The sequence below is a fragment of the Tyto alba genome, unplaced genomic scaffold (assembly GCF_018691265.1).
Source record: "Tyto alba isolate M040663 unplaced genomic scaffold, T.alba_DEE_v4.0 Super-Scaffold_1000006, whole genome shotgun sequence".
Lineage (NCBI taxonomy): Eukaryota > Metazoa > Chordata > Aves > Strigiformes > Tytonidae > Tyto > Tyto alba.
The window spans coordinates 16,184,498-16,210,491 of NW_024881272.1; the positions used below are offsets into that span (position 1 = coordinate 16,184,498).

Below are 25,994 nucleotides of genomic sequence, written 5' to 3' on the forward strand. Positions count from 1 at the left end.
CGCTCGGGGAGAGGCACTGCACTGCCCCGCCGCCCTCCTCCCCCCGTTCCCGGCTCCTCGGCTGCGTTGCCGGTGCTGTCATCCCGGGCCGGCGGGGGCTTCCCGCCGCGCACCGGCAGTTCGCTAAACCGGGAACGCCGCTCCCTCACCGACACCCCCCCCCCCCGCCCCGCTCCCGCTCCCCGCGGGGGCTCCGCACGCGGTAGGAATCCGCGGCGGCGGCGGCCCATTCCGCGGCGGCTCCCGGCGGCGCTTCCCGCCGGTGGCGGCGGATTCCTTCCCGCTGACGTTCCCCGGCCCGGACCCCGCGGGCGGCACCCGGCGGCGGGCGGGGCGGGGGAGCGGCCAGGCGGGGGCGTGGCCAGGCGGGGCGGGCGCCCCTCCCCTGCGGCCGCGCGCCCCCTCCCCAGGCGGACCGGGAGGGGCTGCTGCAGCCCCGCGCCCCGATTGGCGCGCGGGCGGCTCCAACGGCCGCGGGGCTGGGCCGTGAGGGAGGGACTAGAACTTTCCGCGGCCGCGGGCGGACTCTCGCCTCAGCCCAGAGCCGCCAGCGCCTGCGACCAGCGTCCCCAGGCAGCGGGGAGACCGCCGACATGACCCACTTCAATAAGGGACCCTCCTACGGGCTCTCCGCCGAGGTCAAGAACAAGGTACTGGGCGGGCGGCGGCGCGGGGCTCGACTGGGCTTTGTCTGCCCCGGGCCGGTGTGGCGGGGGCGGGCCGGGCCGCGCCGCTTCGCCGCCTGCCGATCCTGGGTGGGTGTCCCCGCGCGGCGACGGCACGGGAAGGATGCTCTGGCCGCGGGACACCGCAGTCCTCCCTGGCACCGCTCGGGAAACTTGCTGCCGCGGCGGCGGCGGGAGAGTTGTCCGCCCCGGGCTGCACCTGCCGCCCCGGCAGCCCTGCCACGGGACGTGTACCCCTCCCGCCTCCTCTCGCCGGGACCGGGCGGGGCGCGGCGCTGGGGCCCGCAGCCGTCGGAAGCCCGCGGAGAGGAGCGGCGCAGATGAGAGGCGCGCGCCCTCGCTCGCGCGGCGCATTCCAGCCGCATGACATCATGGGCACGGGCGGCGCGCGGCCAATCGGCGCGGACCCCGCACAGACCGCACATTGTCTGCCCCGCGCGGCCCCGCCCCGCCCCGCGGGGGCACACAAAGACGCGCGGGGGGGCCCCGCGGAGCGGGGGGAGCGGGCGCTCGGGGGTCCCCGGCCGGCAGCGGCAGCGGCAGCAGCAGCAGCAGCAGCAGCAGCAGCAGCAGCAGCAGCAGCAGCAGCTTGTCACAGCACCCGGTGCTTTGGTTTAAAAAAAAAAAAAAAAAAAAAAAAAAAAAAAAAATCACCGCTGCCGGTAGCCGAGGCTGTGCAGCCGGAGGGGTGTGCGCCTTCTGTGCGTTGATTTACTGAGTTGCTCTGACTCGTTTTTAATTTTTATTATCTGCTGTGGAACAAAATGTGCTTACGTTAGTGTCCTGTCCCACAGACTGTTACCTTGCAGCGAACAATTACCTGTTAGGAGGAAAAACCTTTGCAATAAAAATTACACCGGTAAATAACTATGGATAAGTCGGTGCTCTGTCTTTATCCACAGGCTTAAATTCTAAACGTGGTATTTAATAACTGAGTATTTCACACATGTCTGGTTTCAGGCTTCAGCACATCCCCAGATCCTGTTTTACTTGTGGCGGAGTAGAAAAGGAAGGAGGGAGAAAAAGTACTTTGCTTTAAACATTGTAATTTATGCAGAAAGTCTAAGTTAATATGTTGGAAACTTTACAAAATACTTTTTTGTTTTGTTTTGCTTATGGGCTTTCTCAGGGTGGTTGTGGGATTCTGCTCTAAAGTTTGATAACATCATGTAACCAAATGTTTTCCAGAGCAACTGCTTCCAATGTCTAAACTTGGTGGTTTATATACACTGTTATAACCTGAAAAAAAGACAAAAAAAAGACAATAAGCCACACGTTGTGTATTATTGCATGTGAATTAGGAAGAAAGTAAATGCTTGTCTACTTTAAAAAATATTGACAGAATCATGTAGTATTTCTAACAGTGATCCCTTCATAGGGACAAGATGGGAAGAAGTTCTTTGTTCTTTCTTTCAGTTTCTTATTGTCATCAGCTTCCTTAGGGCCTCCTGAGAGGAACTGTTCCAAGCCTGGGGGTTTGAAACTGATGTGTTTCACACCTTTATGCAAAGGGCCTTCTACCTCATCTTGCTGAGTGTCTGCTATTTCACTCACCTCCTCTGCTTTCTTCAATGCAAATATTGCAGAGGGATGGATGTTCTGTAGCAGCTTCAATTTACTTGTATGCAGGCTTCTGCTGCAGTCCTTGGAAATGTCAATGCAGCAGTGCGATTAAAAAAAAACCAACCAACCAACCAAACAAAAAAAAACCACCACAAACTCCAGCAAAAGATATAGCTTTGAACTTTGAGAATGTTGCTCTTGCTGTAAGAGATCAAATTTCAAAGCAATTATAGGCAGATACATTGCAATACCTCCTATTTAGTATCTTGCATGGGTCTGTGCATTAGATACATTTTTGTTTCTCTGTATAATTCTAGAGGATCAGAGAATAATGTCTCTGTAAAGATCAGAAATTCCTTTTTCCAGATCCTTGTGTCTCAAAGATTTGAGAAACAACATCTAATTTCCAACTCCTGGTGGATCATTTTTTGGTACTGATCTTAATCATGCTTTCTGAAACACTGACCTTCGTGCAAACTATTGTTATGTTTGGGTTTTTTTTTTTTAATGTGGTGTTGGTGTAACATTTGTAAGTGGCTGTGGTACTTCCCTGCTTGAATGATGGTGAATGTTAGATACCCTTGATTGAAATTTTCAGTGCTAATCTCCAAGCAGTGTTTTTCTGCAGAAAACAGATGTGTTGACAGCTATGCTGCCTGAGGGCCCAGCTGTGCTGGATAGAAAAGTCTCTTGGTTTTAGTTTTTATTCTTTATTTTCTCGTTTGGCATTGTATTAGTGTTTAGAGAGACCTTTTGTTTACTATGGTATTTGAATAGATGAATATAACATGTCCTGCTACTTTATAAGAATTGTGTTTAATTGATGCTGAAGATTCTGTCACTAAACTTAAAATCTTCATTTAGTTTGGTGTTTAGGGCTCTTTTTTTTTTTTTTTTTTTTTTTTAGGTCCATTTGAGGCTCCACCCTTTTCTTGTTTTGTTCTTTACCTTAGTTCACACAGATGAGGTGTCTGGTCTCTGTTATGGATCTCTTTTCCTCATTCCTACAAAGAAAGGATGGGATTTGTGTACAGGTTCCCAGCTGTAAGGAAACTTGTCTGCATGAGAAATGTGTAGGTAGTTAAACTGGTGTAAGCCCTTTGAAGCTGATTCTGTGTTTACTTGAGATCAGAGAAGATATTTGATCCAAAACAAATATTCAGTGAGGAGCCCTTTAAGCTGCTTGAAATGGATAGTTTCTTCTGCGGGCAATAAATAATTTTCTTAAGCAATGGGAGAGTCTCTGCAGTACATGAGGTTAGTATTGCTTGAGATGGTAATGCAATTAGATGAAGCTACAAACTAGTGTTATATTTGTCTCTGATTTACAACTGAGGAAGGTAAGAAATTAGCAGAAGCTTTTGCTCCATTGCCTTGCTGCATAAGGTGTGCAGCAAACAGGAATGCCGGGCAGGAGGAGAGATTCCAGTTAATTCAGCTGCTTCCCAGTGACTCCACCCTTCCCATGGAAATGGTATTTGTATCGGGCAGGCATTTATCTTCTCCCTCCTCATATGTTTGATACACTGCCAGTTTCATCTCCATGTGAAAGGAAGGATGGGCAGAAATATGGTCTATATGGGGAGTTAAACTGCATAGCATTTGGCTATCCCATGTCTTGACTCAAGTCTCTGACTTTCCTTCTACACCATCTCTCTGCCAGGAAGCTGGCACTGATCAGTACCATTTTGCAAACTTTTTAAAGACAGCAGAGTAACTGAGATGAGTTAGTCTGTCCCTGCAGCTGCAACCCTGAAAAGTCAAGCGCTAGAAATATGGAAAAGGAAAGGAAACAAACGTTTTAAACTGGAGGCTGTTAGACAAATGAAGCTTGTAAACAAAATACCTCCTAGTTTGCAAGTGTGCAGGAGGGCAGTAGTATTTCCTGCTTTTCTTGAGGGCAAGTGAGGATTAATGAAAAAGAATTGAAGCGTATGGTGAATAATGCTAACCAGTCCTAGGTATGATTATTGTGTTCCTCCTGAAACTGCTAAGGAGATTTCACTTGCTACAGGCCAAAACCCCAGATTTAATTGCTTTGTCCAGAAATTACACTTTTATCAATAATTTTAACTGGGAACTAACTTTGAATCATTAACTTTCAGGTTTTTTTAGTTAGTGATTTAATAGCTAGATGTTTGGCTGCCTGTAGTTGGATTGTTAGGTCCTCTCCTTCTTTCAAAACAGTAATAATACTCTTTTCCTTCTTACAGTGTAACTGTTCCTATTATATACTTGGTTTACCCTTCTATACTTCCTGCAGACTATTTTCCTTCAGCAAACCTTCAGGTTTGCTGTCTGAATTTTATGAACCTTAGGTAAGAATGTTTGCTGCTAATAAAGTGTATTTCTATTGATGTTGTCTGAAATGATGTAATAAAAATGGAGATTGTATTGGATAAATGCAATGAAAACTTACACTTTGAGAGCAGAGGTAGATATCTTCTGTGATAACAACTGACAGTATAGGATCTCTGCATTCACGTCTTCCTGTATGTAGATGTCTGTATAGCTTTTAAACAAGTAATATCCTTAATTTATAAGTTTTGAATTAAATTCAGGTGCTTAGTTTAAAATAAAATCAGCCTGCGTGACCTTTTTGATAATACCAATCTTTAGTTTGTTGCATGGAGAATAAATTAAAAATCCATCATTTTGTTGCTGTCAGAAATATTATAATAGAAATATATATACTGAGATTTTACAAAGGGAAATTCAGAGGAAATAGCAGGAGGATTTACAAGATCAAGCATGGAACTTCAGTTTGCTCCCATTAATTCATGGTTTCTGATAGTTCATCATAGTTGTTGAAGTTCACATTTACTAGCTAAATACCAGTTTCAACATGCATAGCACTGAAACTTTTTTCTCCTTTGTGTCCAGTTTCGGTATTTTTTCCAAAAACTGATTTTTTTTTTCCAGCTGGATCCAGGCTTTAGTAACAGATCTGCAGTTCAAATGAACAACTTCACAACTCTGTCTTTTATTGTCTTCCAGAAATGTCTCAGTGTGTTAATCATCAAGCATCCTATTTTTTTAATAGCTGTTCCCCAAACTCCTTTATAATTGTAATACTCAGAGATTAATGAAATGCTGAGTGCAAACTTCTGCTCTAGGTTTAGTCAAGAATAACTAGATGCTCAGAATGCATTCAATGTAAGAGAATAGTACATAATGGTATAACTTGGATAACTGAGTCGATATCAAAACTGTCCACAAAACATGACGGTGGAATAACTCCATAGCTAAACTTACAGTCAGTCAATGTTTGGCACAATAACTATATGTGTCACTTAAAACACAGTGTTACAAACAATGAAAACTTGTAGTTTGTCAGGTAGTCTTAAGATGCTTTTTTTAACATATCAGCAACCAAATGATGAGAATTGTCCAACTTTATTTACAGTATCCCTGCTAGTTACTTCTTTCTGATGCTTAGTTTTACCTTGACTGACAGTATTAAATTTAGTAGTAACTTGGGTTCAACAACACTTCCTAGACCATGGTCCTGTTGTATGCTTCCCTCCACTTCCAAATCATGGCATGGTCCTTTTCCGGGCAGAAGCCTCTCACTTCTGAGAATGCCTTTGCCACTTCAATTGCTGACACATCAGTTTAGCCTTTTGCTGGAAATTTTGCAGAGGATTTTGTTTTAAAAGAAATCCAGTGAAACACTAGCTTTATTAAAGCTGTAGTAACCTATTAATTTGTATTCTCCTAGTGTAAGATCCCATGTGTGAAGAGTTCTCATATTGATTGAGAAGGAATATTAATGGAATAGCCCTATTCAATAGCTAGATGTTTTGGTTAGATTTTTTTTTTTTAAAGGAGGAAGGTATTCCAGCAGTGGAGAATCTTAACTGCAGTATCTCCATTCATCTTCATCCTTTATTGTCTACTTCAGTGTGTCTGCTCTATCCCGATGTGTCTAATCCAGTTTCTTTCACTGTTACTATCTCAGGACAGGTCTGCTCTCCTGAGCATGATACTGGGTACAGGTTTCCAACTCTGTGGCTACTTCAACAGAAGTATTAATACTACAGCAGTAATAGGTAGACCTACTAACGAGTGCAAACTGATGGTGATGAAACCTATGTACCATTGAGTTGACAGCTCATACCTATGATACGTATCTTTTTGATAAGCAGAAGCAAGCAATTTGCCATGAGAACACTTCCCTTGCCATCAACTTGGATGTTAGCACCCCTGCTATCTGCTTAAAGCCTGCTGTGTTTGTCAGCCAAGCATGGTCCACCCTGCACACTTGCCCAAGCCCACGAACAAGGAGACTTGCCTTGGGGAGCCCTTGCACAACCCCAATAGGTAGACATACCCTATATCCAGTTTCACTTGTCAGTAGCCCTGGAGTAGGCAAGATGACACTGTGGAAGTGGATACCCTAGAGACATTCAGCAGCTGTTGCTGTAAACCATTGACATGGGAGTTAATTTCCTTTTCTCAATGGTTTAAACCCCCAGTAAATCTTGACATGTTATTGCCAAGTTGACAGTTGTCTTTTGGAGTCCTCATGTGTCTCAAAACTGTCACTTGGAACAGTGCACAGCTGTTTTTGAGCTGCGAAATATGTATTGCTGCCCTTTGTTAAGCCCTGTGTGAGGGATGTAACTTCTAGATCTGTCTCTTGGCTTACACCATTTTTAGTAGAAGGAAGGTGATGAATGGCATGGCGTAGCCAGGATTAGCTACTGCTGCCTCATGAACATCAAAGCAGAGGTGAAGCACTAGATCTGTCTGCTCCTGTGTGTGCACAAGGACAGCACAGACAGAAATTGCCAGTGCTGCCACCAGCAAAGCCTGGTGCCTAAGTAAATTAAGAGTGAGGATGTTTGCTGTAAACATTTATGTTTAACCTTACACACTGTCCCTGCACTTTCACATTTCAAGCACTTTCTGTGAATTTATAAAATGTATTATAGTGACCTTGTTTCTGGTGGATTAATAAACTTTTTAATAAAACTTTAAGTGGTGATAGAGAACCATAAAACTTGCTGAGGTTTATGTTTAAGGGTGTGAGATAAGTATCAAGTCTTGCATCCTTTGTGTGAGAGCTCACAGTATACCTCCTATGGCCAGAACACCTCTGAAGAAAGCAAATAGAGTTTGACAGTCATGACAATTAAATGGGATTAGTAGTCTCAGAAAATAAAGTTTAATTTGCATTACAGTAATGCTTGCTTGTTTAAAATGTACAAATTAATGTGCTTTTTGTGTGGTTTGGGAGCTAGACTTAGTTTAAAATTTAGAGAAAAATACCTATTACATTCCTGTTGCTGAGTCAATAACCTTAAAAGATGGATGGATGCATGCATTGTTTTGAGATAATGGTACATCAGTGATTTTCTTCTCACTTCAGCTTTTTTTGTAAGAACATTAACTTGGAGGTTTTTTCTTGCTTCCAAATAATTTATAATTTGCCTTGGAGAATAAAGGATAGAAACTTCTTTGTACTCAGAATTGTTAGCTTCTGTAGCTACGTAACACCGTATACACTGTGCATCTGACACATCCTTTTAAGGCAAACTTTGTAGAGATTCCCATCCCTTATGGAACTGTACAGGAAAGGCCTTCAGTAAAAATGGGCTTGAGGCCAGGACACGTAGGGCAATTTGAAACAGATTTTTTCTAAGTGAGATCATGTGAAAATCCTTCTTTTTTCTGTAAGAGGGACTCTTTGGCTTAAAAATTGCTTTTTGTACGTAACTGATTCTAAACAACTGTTAAGTTGTATAGCTATATTCAGCAACAAATGTTCTCGTTTGCATAAATATTTTTGCTTTTGCAGTAATGCCTCAGAGTAACTTACGTTGTTTCTATTTAGTGGGATTGAATTACAATGATTTTCTCAAAAACACTTTTGACATTTTTCAGTTGGGTGGTTCTGTTTTGTTTTGTTTTGTTTTGTTTTTTCCTTAAAAAAAAAAAAAAAAACACACACAAAAACCCCCTTGACAACTCCCTTTTTTTTTTTTTCCTTCTTCCCCCCCCTCACCCCCCCTTAAACTTGTTCAGGGTTTAATAGATGTTAGGAGGGGAGACATATTTAAACTTCTTGTTGCTTATACAAAACCACCTCTTACCTGAAGCAGTTACAATTCGGGATGTCTAAATTACAAAGACTTGCAGGCGTTAATCACGCTGGAGGAGCTAGCAGTAAGAGAAGACCTTTACAGCAAGACATGAAGTGCTGCTGTCACAGCTACGGTCTAGTGCCCTGTTTGGACTCACCAGACTGCCTTACCCAGCCCCAGCAGCTGGGCCGAACATGCTTTAAGCCTTGGGAGCCTGAACTTGCTCTGGTCACTGATCCCTGCTCGCTCCTGGAAACTGGACTTTAACCATTCAGTGCCTTTGCTGCTTCCCTTTCAAATCTTGACCTGGTCTTCTGGGGTCTAAACAGGATTTTTGTCGAGGACTTTATTTAGGCAGACATCCTTTTGATTACAGAGTAATCCTTAAGAGCTATAGTGATGTGAAACTGTGTGTGGCTTGGGCATACCTCTTGCAGGACTTGAATATCAAGTCTTTTCCTAGATTTGGGCAAAAACTAAATATTTCTGTACTTTATTGCTGTTCTGAAATGCTTTCATGAAGGTGGGGCCTGATCTACTGCAAGTCTTAGCTGACTGAATTGTAGATGGATTCTTAACAAATCTTCCTACCCAGCTTTGCATGTTTGGACCATGGCTCTTCCCAGAGTAAAACCAGACATTAGTACTATAAAAACCTTACTTTGCTTTCCTACTAAGAAAGCTGTCCTGTTATATTGCTTTCCTGTTGATATTTCCACTGCTGAAGGGTCTTATTTATAGACAGTGAGCATTATCTACTATTCCTGGGTTTGCTTGAATAAGCATAATTCCATTAAAGTATTTTTCTGTTGTCTCTAATGAACTGACTAGATGCTAGAGGCCTTCCTAGCAAAAGGTAGAGCATAACAGACACGCTCATTTGGGAAGGGGTTTGGCTATATTCAGATGTTTGTGGTGAAAGCCAGCTCTTGCCTCACTGCTGATGTGGGCCCCACCAGAACATTTCCCTTCTGTGTTGAGCATGGACAGAGCAAGGGTCAGAACTTGGGTCCAGCGCACACCGAGCAGGAGGATGTGCTGGAACAGGACCTGTGCTGTCGTTCTCCTGAGATTCCCACCGCCTGACCAGCCTGAGCTGCCACTGCTTGGGTTAACTGTGTAGCACTGCGTGGAATCAATTTGAAGTTATGTTATATATTGTATCTGACAGTCAATACAGTGTTAAGGCAATGAAGCATATATAGTTCAGACATATGCCTACTATTCCAAGACTAAATGGTCTTTGCTGATTTTTGCAAGAAACTGTCCCCTTACCTTGCTGACATCATCGTAGTAATCATGTCCCAATAAAAGTATAAGTAACTTTCTAATAAAATAGAGATTTGCCTTTTTACTATGGTCTGCCTTGATAGCGTCCTTTATCATGAATAGATGATGCTATAAAATGTTTGTGATATGGAAGGGTACTTCTCTTTGAAAGAATCTAACAGGTTTTAATAAAAAAAAATAACAGAAAATCTGTGAGGTCAAACATCAGAGATAAAGAACTAGTCTTTGAATGGATGGAAACAAATTGGAACAAAACATAACTAACAAAGTTAGAGTTCAGTCAGGGCACCTGAGCATTTTCTTCTACAGAAGAATAATGGAGCACTAAATAATTGAGGATTAGGACCTCTCTGGCATATCATTTGCCATACAGCATTGCCCACACATACTGCTGCTTGTGTATTTCAAACTTACAGTGAATTCAGGTGTGCAGCATGAGACTACAATGTACCTTGTGGTATCCTGAGTTTTGGATGAAGTGTATACGTGCATCCCCTGCCCATCCCAGCAGTGCTAACTGTTCTTTCTGCTCATGTTTAATTGCTGAAAAATGTTAATTTAGAAGTTACTACAGGGTGTTTAATCAGATCCTCTAAGGAGTTTGACTGTCTTTCCTACTTTAACAGTAGTACTTTATTCCGTACTCATTATAGACTTCAGTATTGCAGGCTTAGGGCATGATTTTTACATAACTTAAATTACATTTTCATTAAATAAAAAGTTGAGTTAAAAGTTCATCTAATCATAAATTTTAAAAAAACAAACAAACAAACAAAAAAAAACCTGTTCAGCTGTCTGCTATGCAGATTTTGTGACTTATATAGAAGTACGTGTAAGAGTGTTATAAATTTCAAATGCTCTCTCTTACTTTTCTTAGACTTTCTTCAGTATCTTCTAAATTTCAGTGGTAGGCCTTTAAAGATGGATATTATTACAAAATAAAGTAAATGTTTTCTAATGTGTGTTCGGGTCATCACTTCTGTTTTATTACCACATTATTTGTAAATCATATTATTATTATAACTCTCTTTACGTAGTTAAAGCACAACTTGCCTGGGTGGCTATATCCAAAAATATTTTGGATGTTTCCTGCAGTATAATCAACATTGTGTATCACCTACTGAAATTTAACCAGTCAGAGATATACCCAGGAAGGGGGAGGTGGAGGGCAGGGAGCAGCAGAAGCAGATTATGTTTCATTCTTTGTGCCGAATTCATTCTTCCAATTTTTTTGGTGATGCTAAAGCAAAACAGTAGTGTGAAGCAGCAGATAGACAAGATCTTCTAAAACCGATGGTGTGAAACCTGCATTTCTCATGCTTCTGCTAAGAAAATCATATGGGGGAAATTACCTGAACCAGAAAAACGTGCTATGTGTGAATTCAGATTTTGATCTACTACCTGTATGAATGATAAACCTAGGCAGCCTTTGCTATCTAGTAGAAACAAAGGAACTTATTGAGAAACCATGTCTTTCGCCTAAATTACTGAAACAACAGATTGAATCATTTTGTGCAAGGATGAAGTGATGGTAAGAATGAGAGAAATCTGTATTTTCCTTATGAATGCTTATCACAGGCACCTCAACTAGCCTGTTCAGCTAATGTGAGTTCATGGAATTAAATTGGAGCAGGCTGACAGGCGACCAAATAGGATCAGAGCAGTTGGTGGGAAACACTGAGCGCTATTATCTGGGCAGTGCCCCGCCATGTCATCTGGTTCATTTTCTAGTCAAGCCTATGCCTGGGATCACAAGTGGCAATGAGCAGTCAAGTGTCTGATCTTATTGGGTGGGGGCAAAAGAGGTGTGAAAGCAGCAGAGTCTTGAGGTTTACCTTTGAAAAAAGTGCTGAGAAAATGCAGCATGAACTGTGTCTTTGCTGGAGAGGCAGAGGGAATGTGCATTTTGAGTAACATTTAGCAAAGCTTGTATCAACAGGCTTCATTTTCTCTAGCTAACTTTTTTGAGAGGTACCTATGAGTTACTAACTAGCTGCTTGCTGCTGTAAAATGTAATTACTCCGATTTTGGTAAGTAAAGATGGTTTGAAGAGAAGAAAAAGGTGTGGAAAGAGACTCAGACTAAAATAATCAGATTTTGTGGTCCTATTTTGAAGGTGAAGTTGGAAGACTTGTCAGTTTGGGCCTTGGAAGGGCTACAGAGTCACAAGACAGTTTGCTTATAATGAGACATATTTTAAAAACTTTTCTATTGGGTAGAAAAAGAAGTAAACTTGAAATAATGTTTCATTTCCTGGATTGCTGTAGTAGCAATAGGTAAGAAAAGTATGCTCAGAAAGTTACTATGATCATTGATGCTACTGTTGCTGTTTGCAGGCTCTGTCTCTCCTTTGAGAACTACTGTTCCACCACAGTTACAGTAGATACTGTCTCAGGAGATGCTTCCTGGGTTACTACTAGGAAAACTAGATTGTTTCCAGATTTTTTTTCTTTTTTTTTTTTTTGCTGTTTATGCACCAGATTGTTGGTTTAGATTTTTTTTTTTTTCCCCTCACCACAAAACAAGAGCCAACTGCGTATTACTGAAGTCTGTCAGTAGAGCAGGGTACCAGTATTTGCAGTGCAGTGCTTAGCACGTTTCAGAAGAAATCACTGTTAATGATGTTGGAGCCTGCCCAGATTTGCTGTGTCTGTATCAGAGCTCAATCCAGTCATACTGGGTGTGGGTTTCAAAGCAAGGAGAATCTGTTCTCCTTAGGGATTAACAGGCTTCTGTGCATGGGCTTGGATCAACACTGTCTTAGCTGAGAAGAAACTTCATATCCCAGTGCCATTTCAAATGAAAATGGAAATTATTTCAAATAATAGGTAGTGAATATTGCTGAAACCATGTTCTGCAAAGAAAATTAAACCGTTCAGCAATATACAGACTAAAGATAGTGTAAAGGGACTCGATATCAAGAAGTATAATGTATGGTGACAGGATCAGGAGGTGCTACAGTTGAAAGTGGAAGCTGATGACTAAGGAGAATTGGAGTTATAAACCAGAAAACTGACTGGACAAGAAAAGATAAGAACAAGAAATGTGCTTAAAACTGAGAACAGATTTGAATGGGTGAGAGCATTGTAGCAATACAGCTGCAGAGTATGAGAGGGAACCAGTACTCAGTGCAAGGGCAGGTGTACATCCGAGTTGTTAGTGCACTCTGAGGGAAGAGGTGGTAGCATTTGCTTCTTGTATAGTTTGCAAGCTGTCATAAAATCCTACTGGATAGCCAGGGAGTAGAACACTTAGTTCTTCCAGCCTGATGATCTGGCAGCAAACGCCATGCATGACTACAGGCATCCTACTTGTAAGATGACTTGGAAAATTTGAGGCATGGCTTGTTCTTACTTCCCAGAATTTAAACTGGTGCCAGCAAGAATACCAGGAATTTTGGATTAATGCTCATCCATCCCTCCTGTAAAGACTGTGGCCTAAATTTTGATTTACAGAGAAAACAGTGAGATGTTGGCAAGTTATCAATTATGCTACACATATCAAAAAAATACTGTTGGATATTAAGGAGAATAGATACAGCTGTAAAATTCTTGTGCTAAGTAGTGTAGTGGGATGTAGTGAGATCTTTCAGTATTAGCACTAACTTTCTGTACAACAGTCCATGATGACAGAAAACAAGACATGTTGAAATAACAGGATATACTTAATGGTGGCTTTCAGTTTTTTAAGTACTTTCCACTTCAGTTTTCATCTAGATTTTTACATTCCCTTTACCTTTGGGTTTCTCATGCACAAATACACTTCTTCTGACATTTGCTTTTTCATGCAGTCCTGGTCAACACATACTAAATTAACAGGGAATTTTACTTTGTCCTTATGTTGAAAGGTCATTGGGTTGGTAGCTCAGATGGCAAGAAGCTCTACTTCACAGTAACCTTGGTACTCTGTCACTCCCTCTTCTCGCCCACATTCAGTAAAAATCAAAACCTTGTATTTCTTACTGTCTTAGGTTCTCTGTCTCAACTTAAAGGGTATGCTATTTATTTATTCTATAACTAATCACTCTGTTGGTAGACAACTAGAACTGTTCTGCAGAAAAATACTGATTATGTCCTTGTCATTCTCCTTTACCTCTGCAGCTGAAGATTAGGTATATACAGTAATTATTTACGCCATAGAATTTTAACCAGAAAGTTATAATTTAGTGGTATAATTAAAAAAAAAAAAAAAAAAAATCTAGCAAACATTTCTTCCTGCTTATGAGAAGAACACTTACTGTTCTATGCCTTTTTCTTGGTCATTCATGTAACCAGTAAGTTCTTAACACTTTTTTTGTCCCAAATGTTTAGCTATGTAAATCTTAGATACGAGATTCAGAGCTGTGTTCTGGAACAGCAGGTGATGAACAGAATGGGGCAGCTCAGGTGCCAGTAGCTGGAATTCTGGAGAATAATTTGGGACTGGCCGTGTAGTCGTTCTCACTCCCACTTCTGAGGACTAAGAGTTTCTGTCTTGATACAGGATATAACTATGCTTTCATCTTTCCCCATACCATCATAAAGCCTGAGAAAGATCTTATCGCAAGCTAGTGCCAGGCAAATGATAAAGTATCAGCATTGGTATCTTCGGCCTCTGCAAGACAAATTGTGCCTGAAGGTAGTATTTATTTCAATGCAAAGGATGTTTGTAGGCATCACTGAAACCATAAAAATTCAGTTTCACTCAGTTCAGAATTAATAAAAATTGAAAAGTTGCCATAGGAACAAATTGCTGCTTAAAATGTAAACTGTACAACTTTAGGTCTTAAAAGCTGGAGTTTTTCCATAGTTATCTTTATTTGCTTTCAGTAGTTTATGACCTACATGTGTAAAAGTAAAATTAATATTAAAACCCCTGGCTAGATGTGGATTAAATTCAGTATGAGATGAATATGCTGCCATACTTATCAGAAATCCAGTAAGCTTTCTCTAGTCAAATCTTTTTTTGACTGAAAAGCTAGTAAATTGGTATCACTTTAAGCCAAGATGGCCACACCAAATTCTTCCCTATGAAGAATATTAACATCTAAAACTTAGGGCTTTATTTATTTTTCTGTTAACTTTGGTGAAAGTACGTGTGTAACTTCATATACTATTTTGGAGTAAAGTCCTGTCTCTTGCTGTACATGGCCCTGTACTTTATTTACCTTGGAAAATAGCAACTTACAACCTATCCTTGCTGCACTTCTATGTGTATATAAATCTTGGGGTTTGTTGACAAACACAGTTTCTATCATAGAGTTGTTCACTCACCTTGACAAGCACATGCTGTTATTATTAAAACTTTTGACCAGAGAGCAGTTTCATCAAATGCTTAATAGCACTTTAAATTTAGGGTGCTTCATGTTAAACATTTGACCCCTGCTGTGGGGGCATAAAGCCTGAAGCTTTAGTCAAAAGCTTCGTCAAAAATAAGAAATACTAGCTGTTATGACATGATAACTTTGAAAGCATTACCTTTTATACCTGCTTTTTAATTTACTAAGTTTTCTGGTAGTCCCAGTGACTTGTAAAAAGCTATGCAGTGTGCTTAAGCTCGCTCTTGAGATACTGTTACAGTACTTTTTCCAGTGTAGCAGCAATATAGACAGCTGAACTCTTAAACTGGAGATTTGGCATGTATGTAGATCTTACTGTACAGTGTGTACTTTGTAATTTGGAAAGGATTAGTATAAAAGGACAATTGAAAGTCCATATGATATCATTTATGGTGTGAAATACCGGTTAACATCACTCAAACTTAACATGATACAGGCACACGGAGTAACTTCAAGGGACACAGATGGGTCATTAAAGTTGGCCAACATAATTTCATTTGATTCCAAGAATCCATACACTTGATAAAAACAGCGATGATTGCTGTTCTTGTACTACCGTTGGAGGAGGAGGGTTTTTACACTGTAAGAGGTCCCAAACAGTAAAGTCCTACCTGAATAGAACAAGATGTGAGAATCAGGTGTGAAGTTGCCAGAGGAATCAAGTTTAACCCAAGGATTCTAGCCTGAGGCATACATTGGCATAAATGTATGTATATCAGCTTGGAGTAGGCAAGTAACACCTACTCTTCTCCTCCCACAACCTTAAATCACCTATAATTTTGATCGCTTGTATAAACTTTAGTTTCCTTTCAAAGCTATTTCTAACTATTAAATCTGTATCTCTGAAGCGTCAACAAAAAGAGTAGCATTTACAACTTTCTATATCTTTCAAGATTTGTCAGAACAAAATAAAGAAATTAACAGTTGGCTTCTTGCTATCTGGTTTTAAACTTTTATAAAATCTTTATATCCATTGTTACAATTGAACCTTTCCTACAGTGTTCTGAAAATGTAGCTTTTTTTTTATGACACTGATGATGTTCAATCACTTTGAACTAAGCTGCATCTTTAGATTATGATGTTTTCTTCTGCTGTGGACCTGTAAGATTTAAGTATCTTCCATGGAAGTTCGTTACTTAAAAAGGATCAAGTGTTGGCATGTTGATTAGCAGTAATGGAAAATGCCATAAAATTTGTTTCACTTACATCAAAGCTTCCAGCTTCCCCTTGTAGATAGCAATCAAAGGAAAACTGAAACAACTCTGATAGACATGTGGAAAATACAAAGTATTTGCTAACTTAGTGTTATGTAACTTCTGGCTGTGCCATGAGCAGTAAAAGAGCTAAGAATTCAGGGTAGGCATAACACGTTGCTTCTGGTGGTACCTGACCTGTCACTCTCCCTGTTTAAACCTTTTTTGTCACATGTTTAAAACCAGGTTCTAAAGTTTCCATGTCTCTAGCTTTTCAGGTAGCTTGAATATAATTTTCAAACAAACTATCACCACTCTTCACTTTTTGTAACCTAGTTTCATACCAGTTCAAACATCAGAGCAAAAGCTTTACTATATTTAAGTCAAAATGTACAGCAGTAAAGACAATTCCAAAAACTAGCAGATTTAATAGTAATGCTTTTAGTGGCAATAAGTTTCCTCACATGTATAAGCATTTTTTATTTCCTATCTCTAGATAAGCACTGTAGTGATTACCCCAATACAATTTAAAACCTCTTAAAAAACTCAAGATTTGAACACATGGTAAAGTACTCCAATGTGAAGTAAATATTTTTCAGAAGTGATAAAATTCCATCTGATTAATTCTAAGTTCCCCAAGCAATGGGTGCAGCAATTTAATATTCAGCTCAGTTGTAATCTCACATATGGAATGCACTTAGTATTAAATGAGGAAAATTTTTGCCATTTTTTTCCTTTCTATGCTTGCCAAGAAAAATTAAAATAGCCACACTTGCAGACGTCTTTAGGGTTCTCATTCTTACTGGCTTCCGTATTTACTTTTTTTTTTTTTTTTCTCAATATGGGAAGGGAGGAGATAGAGTGATTTTAAAAATATGTCTCTTGGTGGCATGATCACAGACTTAAATTTCCTCTTAAAAAAAAAAGGCACTTACAAGTGCTTAAAAATAAATGAAGCTGTAGAAAGACAATTTCAGCTGTGTTCCAGACAATTCCAACTGCAGGATGGCTAAACTATGACTTAGTATTGTCTTTAAGATACACTGAAACAGAAACTGCCTGAATTTTCAGAAAGCATAATGTTCATTACATTTCTAAAGAATTGTGGAAGAGATTAGTTTACACCCCTTCCTGTACCCACATGCACATCAGAATGGCGATTTTAACATAGTATGGACAGTCAACATACAAATGACCAGTCCAAATTGTCTGCTGTCTTCTAACTGGAATATCAGATCATACCAAGTTCTGACCTTTCTACAAATCCTGAGAAATATCTACTGTATGTCTTGTCTGCATACGTAGTTTCAGATTTTGCAGGTGAGAGCCCTTCTGCAAGATCTCTAGGTTCTCTAATATGTAAGAAGAGTGTGATGCCGTGTTTCAGACTTTCAGGATCTTTCTCCTTTGCACAGATACTTTCACACAAAATAACTGATTCAGTTATGTCTAAGACTGCTGCTCTTCTGTAAGTTTGAACAAGCTAGTTGAGTTGTGCCAAATGTTACTGGAGAGACAAATTATGGCTGTGATCACATAAGCCTTGTTTCCATAGGAAATAAAAATAGCCATGAAAAGTAGTTCACAAGCTAATCACCAGGTTAGGAAGGAGAAAGATGATAACTTCTTCATATATCATTTTCAAGATGGTAGCCTCTCAAAAAAGGGGCTACCCACTCTTTACTATTATTACTATCCCTATAAATGAAGAATGGCTGTGGTGCTTCTGGTGCTAAACTTAAGGAAGGTGCAAGAGGACTATCTGTCACCCAAGAGACAAAAATGCAGCAGCTTCCTCTTATGAAGCGGTGGACTTCAGCTAGCTTTCATAGTCTGCTTCTCATTTTAGCTATCTAATATCCAAGAGGTGTGATTAAAAAAAGTAGTAATGACCTTTTCCTCACACTAAGCAGTATTATCTGAGCTTTCTTTTTTTCTTCAGTGAAAAAATGGGTATCTCGATTATTTTAGACCAACTTTGGTTTAAGCACCGAGGTACTGGTCATTTTGTGAAGAATATTGCACAAAATGTTACACCTTACTCAAGGTCTGAATAAGGGAATGGGTTAGTCCATTATCCTGATCTGTAACTGAGGCACCATAGCACCACAACTACTAATAGTCTAAGGAAAATAAGTATTACTCAGACAAGTTTTTGAAGTAAAGCCAGAGATACAGGAATTTTCCATTCCCCTTAGAAGAAAAATAGGGAACGGAATACTGCAATTTTTAGTTTGGTCAGTTTGGAGTTGGGGATTACTAACGCTAGCCAAAATGTAGCAATTGCCTCTATCCAAGTAATTCGGAGAGGTTGGAATTATAATCTGCAGTATAAATAGCTGCTAATACCTGGCCTTTCTGGGCTGAAAGTCTAAAACTATACATAAAAAGTCTGAAATTTACATTTTGATCTGAATGTAAATGGCTTTACATGACCTTCTCATTAGGAATTTGTAAGCAACTGATAGTAGCTGAGCTGATTTTCCATTAGTTAGAAATACTTCAAGTACATTCTGTGCTTGGCTGTCAGGTTTCTCATGGTCGCTCCCTCATTCCCCATCTTGCTCACTGACCCCTGTGGGACAACTTTCAGTGAAGGTGGGAAAAGTGTTTCCAACCTCTACAGTAGTGGAGGTTATTTATGCCATAAAATCTTGTGCTCAGATAACTTGTTTTCTCTGTAAAAAAAGTAGCAATGCTTTCAGTCATATAATCCCTTTTCTCCAATTTACCAGCATTGATAAATATTGCAAAAGCAACAGGTTTAGGCTAAGGAATTTTGAGCTGCTTTTCAGTGTCTTCAGGGGAGGGGAACGAAGGACAGAAAGAGTGGAGCATGGACCCCATTAGCTGCCAGCATTGTTGAAGTTTACTGGTTTTAAGCATTCCATTCACATGGATTGATTTCTAGTGAGTGAACTGACATACCAAGTAGTGAAGTCTGAACATCTGGAAAAGGAGTATTTAAGTTGCCTTGCTAACAACTCTGGGCCTCTGATGCCTTTAGCATCAAAGACCATTGCTGGTTTTCTCTCTTTGCAATTAAGACATGAGATCATAGTTTATTCCATCAGAGTCTTCCAGCAAGGCCAAAGAAAAAAGAAATAGTCAGGCATACTAGAGCTGAAGTTTAAAAAAGGCACACACACAACCTCCAGAATCCCCAGCAAGATAACTCTTAATGTTGTACCAACAAAGAAAAAACTTACTAGGTCATCTCCATTAATCATAATCTAGCTAAAAAAGCAAACCCACCGTAATCTTCAGCTGAGTAACTTCAAATTATTATATGAAAGTTCCCATGTAGAAATCTACATCTGAGCAGTAGTACTGATGGCATGGCAATTCAGAATTCTTGTGTTCATAACACACTATTTCACTTATTTACTTCCTGCTAAAGTACAACTTGGGGAAACTATTTTTTCAAGAGTCATCATTCCTCTGCAGCTGTCAAAAGACTATTCACAAGCTCCAGCAATTCTTACAAGTAGGAAGAACTGTTAAGTGCTTCAAAATGGTATTTGCAAATAAACATTTAGTAGAGCCATAACCATTATAGTAAAAGGGATAAAAGACTTACATCTGTACTCTGATATTTAAAATACAGTTCAAAATCCAGCAATAAAATTACTGGATAAATGCTATAGCATACTCTTTGAAATGGATGGGGGGGAAGAAGAGTTGCAGTTTTCTCTCGAAGTAACTTTATAACTGCTTGTGTTACAGATTGCCCTGAAATATGACCCCCAGATAGAAGAAGATCTGCGTAACTGGATAGAAGAGGTTACAGGGCTGAGCATTGGTGCAAACTTTCAACTGGGATTAAAAGATGGCATAATCTTATGCGAGTAAGCATTTGTGAAGTAACCATATTTTTAGCAGTTTTCCACTTTTGAGGAACTAAGGAGGGACTTTCTGATGACTCCCCTTCAAACACATCAACAATAATAGTCAAAGACAGCTGACAGCAGGGTGGGAGACAGCTTCTTTGAAACTGTGGAAAAGAATGAAAACTTAAATCTCCTTTATATTTTAGCAAAGATTTCCAAGTATTTCTAAATTTAATGGTGAAGCTCTTTTCTATAATAATCAAATGGAACACAAGTCTGTTAGACTTGTTAGACCTGAGATCTGAGCTAGGCACTCTGTATAAACCAAAAAATTAACCATTTTTATGAAACTAATGCAACTAATAAAGCATGAGTGAGAATATTCTATAATGCCTGCACAGATGATATAAGGATGAGATTTATTGTTTAAGCATTTCCCTTTTTTTCACCTCCCCAGGCTTATAAATAAGCTGCAGCCAGGATCAGTGAAGAAAATTAATCAATCAAAACTAAATTGGCACCAGGTAAAACAAAAAAAAAAAACAAACCCAAAACCACACCTCTAACCCCTCCAACCCCCAAACAGTTCTTTTGTTCTGTATTAACAAATTTGCTGTGAACATGGTACACCTTAAATCTTAATAGCACCAAGTTTTGTATGATACGTACGCAACGGTTGAGGGCACTGCATACATGGACAGCATTTAACAGAAAGGAGCTATAGGTGAGATGGCAAGTAAATGGCAGTTGAGTATACATGTTTAATAGAAGTGCTTTAGCTGCTAGGAGAAATTTCAGATGGAGGGAGAACATAGAGCCCTATAGCAAGGCCTTTTTCCAAGTTAAAAAAAAAAGCTGTGAACTTTTTTTTATTAAATTACAACTGGAGTTTTCCATCCAGGCAGTGCTGCAGGGTGTTAGGCCAACAGCTTGCCTGTACCTGGACATCACTGTGTGAAGTGTCCTCCTGAGAAAGCAGCGGGAGAGGATGGGGAGAGAGAGGACTGTTCTTCTGAACAGTCTCAGAAGAAAAGGTTGTGTAACAGAACTCATAAAACGATATGGTGCAAACTATAGTACATATTTTATTTCAGTGTACGCAGATTTGATTTCTTACGAGAAGTGCTTATCTAGCACTTCCCCCCCACAAGGGACTGTGGAAGGCAACATGCATTTAGAACAAGTATTGGAAAGGTTGCTGGATCTAGCTTAATACTGCTGCATCAGCCTTTTGGTTTTATGGGCATTGAACACTTCTAAATACAGTGGTGGATTTTTATTTTTAAAAAAAGCTTTAATACCTCTTAAGACTTCAGAAGGAAAGATGCGATTTCAGTCCTTGCTGCTTGTACTCCATATTGCTTTCCAGTTTCCACAGTGCTAAACAGGGCTAATAAACCCCAAAAGCTTAATTGAATTTGTCCCAGGAGGTGAGCAAGGTAATACCTTCAAACCAAGTTCTTACTCCCCACATAGTTATGATTTTATTTTACTCAAAATTATCAATTGCTGAAGTCAAAGAGCATGGACACTATGTTGAATTTTCCAATTTTAAGCAGGTTTTAGATTAGTATTTCTCTTGGAACAGACACAGTTGAGGCAGTTTTGTTATCAAAGCCCCTTCTAGCAAAATACATGATACTCACTGCTGGAGAGATGCCAGCCTAGATAAACCCTTAGATTGATTTCTGAAGTCAATATTAAAACTAATGAGAAATAATCTCAGACTTCACACCAGTCACTCTTAACCATGCCAGCTGCTTTGTCCAGCTTGCACAAGGCAAAGAACTTGTGTAAAGCAAGCAAAACAAACCAACTAACCAACACCAGAAAGCTTTAATATTACTTAGTTTTTAAATGGAGACACTGAGCAGAAAACTGGCTTTTTTGTTTCCATTTAGCTGGAGAACATTGGGAATTTTATCAAAGCCATCCAAGTCTACGGCATGAAGCCACATGATATTTTTGAAGCAAATGATCTCTTTGAAAATGGAAATATGACTCAAGTACAGACTACCCTAGTGGCACTAGCAGGTCTGGTAAGTATTTGTACCCCTGGAATTGGCACAAATCCACATGCCAGTCCGGACACACCCATACCACTCATGTAAATACAGAAAGGAGCATACAGCCTGTCAGGAGGGGACAGATAGTACGGGGAGTTGGAGTTACTGCAGAGGGCTCATCCTACCGCATGCCTCCAGGGGAGGCTGGGAGTTCAGAGTTGGGATTCTTGACTGCAGATGGCCTTGCTCTGGAGCTGCGTGTGCACAGAGAGCCGGGAGGCTCGCAGGAGAACACCAGCCCCTGCAGAATATCCTTCTGACAAGACACTCGGGTAGCTTTGGAATGCCACCTGCAAATGGCATGGGGAGCTGTTACCTTCTTTTGCCCCTGGCACAGAGTTTCTCATAACAGATAAACCTGCTTGTGGTATCACTGGAGAGCCCAGGGACGGGCCCATAAAGCCAGTGTTCCGGTAGCAGAAAATATACTTTAAACACTGAATACTTTATTTCTCCTCTCCCTAAATAGGCAAAAACTAAAGGTTTTCATACTACAATTGATATTGGTGTCAAATATGCAGAGAAACAAGCACGAAGTTTTGATGCAGGAAAACTAAAAGCCGGTCAAAGTGTAATTGGCCTGCAGGTAAGTATGAAATTAACATTTGCAGTTAATCTGTTACATTTGAGATCAACTTTCTTGTTTTAATTAACTGCTATGTTGCTGATGCAAAAATAGCTGCAGAATTACAACATAGTCTCATAATGGAAGGAGGTATATAGTTTTAATTCTTGTAAGCAGTTGACTGGCTTTATAAACTCAAGTGGCTGCCTGGAAGGTTTTTCTGTTTGGTTTAAATCTTCAGTAAGAGTGATAAGGAGGAAAGGAACAGCTAATATTAGCAGTGTCATCTCTGTCCTCTGAAGTGGTTTTAAAGTAGGAGTCTTTGGATAGCTGAAGCTCCTTATGATAGAAGCTTTTTTTTCGCTCCCCTTCCCTTAGTGGTCATAAAAATCAAAATAACTGGTATAAAATCTTAAAACTCCTGTGGTAGAGGAGTTGTGGCAGTGTAATTGAATCATTACTGTCTAAGGTAAAAGTTAATATTCCATTTTGATGCATATATTCATTCTGATTGCAGTGCAGTTGGGCAAATGCCAGTCACTGAAATGCCTTGGGATGAGTTACCTTAATTTTTCCTTTTGAAGCTCAGTATGGAGAAAGGGTAATTTATTACAGGTAGTGGCCAAGCTACATGAGGAAAGCACGCGCTCTAATCGCTTTTTCTGTCAGCCATCACAGTTACCAACCATATTTGTTGCCTTAGACTGTGCTTGCTGTACAAATAAAAATCACTTTTTCTGTCCACCTCTTCCTTACCCCGATAAAGATGGGCACCAACAAGTGTGCCAGTCAGGCAGGCATGACTGCTTATGGAACTAGAAGACACCTCTATGATCCAAAAATGCAAACGGATAAGCCATTTGACCAGACGACAATTAGCCTACAGATGGGCACTAACAAAGGAGCCAGTCAGGTAAGCGGGACTGCGTGCGACACTGGCAGAGCAGGCACAGCTCAGCCTGGGAGAGCCCGGTGGGACAGGGGAGCCTGCGAGCTGCGCGCAGCAGCCGCGAGAGGGTACGGTTCAGCTGCGCTTGAACGCAGTAACTGAAGATCTCCGATTTCCTACCGCGAACCAGGGTGTTCTGTGCCGAGTACCGTAAGGCATAACAATTACCTGGTGCTTTTAGAATTTCCGGCTGGCTGTGTTACACCAGAAGAGAACAGTAACTTCATTTCAGGTAGTAACTAGACAGAGGCAAAGGAGAAATTGCTTCCTGGGCACTACCTCAGTCCGAACACTTAGTGTCTTCTTTCCAAAGAGGAAAATAAACCGGACCTTTCTGCAAGGACTTTCTTCTGTGACTTACCTACTGGTGAACACATGCTGCTGTGCTGTTTTGTTACACTTTAACCCTACTTTCTAGCACTTCTAGTAAGGTGTACTAGTTGTAATCATAAAACTAGTAATCCCAGCTCCTGACCTTCTTACTGAACCTCTACAATCCTGTTTTCTTAGGCTGGTATGCTGGCACCAGGTACCAGGAGAGACATCTACGATCAGAAGCACATATTACAACCCGTGGATAACTCAACTATTTCATTACAAATGGGTACCAACAAAGTAGCTTCACAGAAGGGAATGAGTGTGTATGGGCTTGGACGACAAGTGTATGACCCCAAGTACTGTGCTGCACCAACAGAACCTGTCATTCATAACGGCAGCCAAGGAACAGGAACTAATGGGTCAGAAATCAGCGATAGCGATTATCAGGCAGAATACCCAGATGACTATCACGGAGAGTACCAAGATGACTATCAAAGAGATTACCATGGTCAGTACAGTGACCAGGGCATTGATTATTAGCTTTGCTTCAGAAGTTCAGTATTAGTCCATTATTTTATTCAGTAAGAACGAAACTAGCCTTGTGGAATTGTTACCTGTCCTTCCTACACGATATGCTTAATGTACCTTAAGGAATACTGCCTTACATACATTCCTTTTTCCTTTCTCTGCCCTTTCCCTGTCTAGTTGCCTTTAGTGCTGTAACAGTTGTAGTCTACAGCATAAACAATAACTGCATATGAAGTAAAAGGAATACTGTGAAAGGGGGAGTGCTCTTGTACAGCCAGGTCGTCTAATAAGGAGCTATGCATTTCCACAATCTCTACTTAAATAGGTATTTACATACCACATTAAGCCTTCATTTTACATATTTACAGCTTCTCTGTTTTCCAAATGAGGTAGAAGAATTTCATGCTTAAAGTTAAATGTGGTCTTTGCCAATTAAATCTAAGACATTGCATTAGTGATTTAAATACCATCACTATGTTTCTAAGGTATTGTTTGCTAATGGTAAGTCCTGCATTAGACGTAAGTGTGGATTTGTGATTGTGTATTCATTCCATTATCAACACTGACCAAACTTAGAAATAGTTGTCTGACTAAAAAGGGAGCTTGTACAAACTCTTGAGCCAACAGAAGTCCCATGGTTGATGGTGCATTTACCTTTTATTGTGCCATAATATATCCATGTAGAAATGCTTATTCTTCCTTGAACTGTATTTATTGCCACACTTCTCAAACTGATCCCAGTGTATTTTTATAAATAAATATTTTTTCTTAAAGGTATGTAGAAGATCCTGTCTCATTTGTTATGCTACCGCTCTTAGATACCACAAACCTTATTCCCAAATCAGCATCACCTTTGCCTGTGTTAAGGGTAATGTAGAACTGCTGTCTGTTGCAGTTTGGTTTCTTTCTTTTCCATGTGATTTAATCTAACAACCTTGTAAAAATCTCCTGGGAGTGAGTGACAGTGACTTAACGAGAAAGGAATGTAGCTCCTTGACAGCAGAATTCACTTCCCCTCCAGCAGACTGTGAGGTTATGACCAGAGAGAGACACTTAGCTGTTCACTAAATCCCAGCCCTTTTCTCCAGGCAAACGAGGAACTGCCCCTATTTATCACTGCCTCTGCTTCAGCCTAGAGCCTTCACACCATCGCTCTGAAAACTCACAACCACCCTCACTTTAGAGTACATGAAGAAATATCCCAGTCTTTGGACCTGCTGGTGTGCAAATCTGAGTTCTTTAGTTACCGACAGCAGAGCTCTGTTCCACAGTGAGAAATGCTTTGTCCCTCACCACCGAGTGCAAACAGACTGTACTAACTGACCTGGGCTGCTCTTAACAGGAGCAAAAAAAGAACATGCTATCAATAGGGGCCACTGTTGCTGATCCTAACTTTTGTAAAAAAAAACCTAAAGGGATCTTAAAAGTATTTACTGCAGATTAAATTCACTTACATTAACATATAAACTATTTTATACTTGAAAGTTCTGGACTTGTGAAGGATTCTTCCCTCAAGACTAGAAATTATTTGTACTTTGTTCCATTAGTTTCCATTATCTTGGGGGGGGTGGGGGGATGTGGTGACCTGACTTTCAACTAA

At 40.4% G+C, this 25,994-nt stretch overlaps 1 protein-coding gene across 1 annotated transcript; it reads left to right on the top strand.

The window, feature by feature from the left end:
- Positions 1–399: 399 nt before the first annotated feature.
- Positions 400–25,171, top strand: CNN3 (calponin 3). The gene is made up of 7 exons (XM_033000563.2): positions 400–650; positions 19,865–19,986; positions 20,426–20,492; positions 21,870–22,007; positions 22,504–22,620; positions 23,366–23,512; positions 24,059–25,171. Exons 1-7 carry the CDS (start codon positions 594–596, stop codon positions 24,404–24,406), a joined length of 996 nt encoding a protein of 331 aa, XP_032856454.2. The 5' UTR covers positions 400–593; the 3' UTR covers positions 24,407–25,171.
- Positions 25,172–25,994: the final 823 nt, after the last annotated feature.

Coding starts and splice junctions, on each gene's coding strand:
- CNN3 (XM_033000563.2), top strand. CDS start 594: ATGACCCACTTCAATAAGGGACCCTCCTACGGGCTCTCCGCCGAGGTC. Junction 651..19,864: donor CCGCCGAGGTCAAGAACAAG/GTACTGGGCGGG, acceptor CTTGTGTTACAG/ATTGCCCTGAAATATGACCC. Junction 19,987..20,425: donor GATGGCATAATCTTATGCGA/GTAAGCATTTGT, acceptor TCACCTCCCCAG/GCTTATAAATAAGCTGCAGC.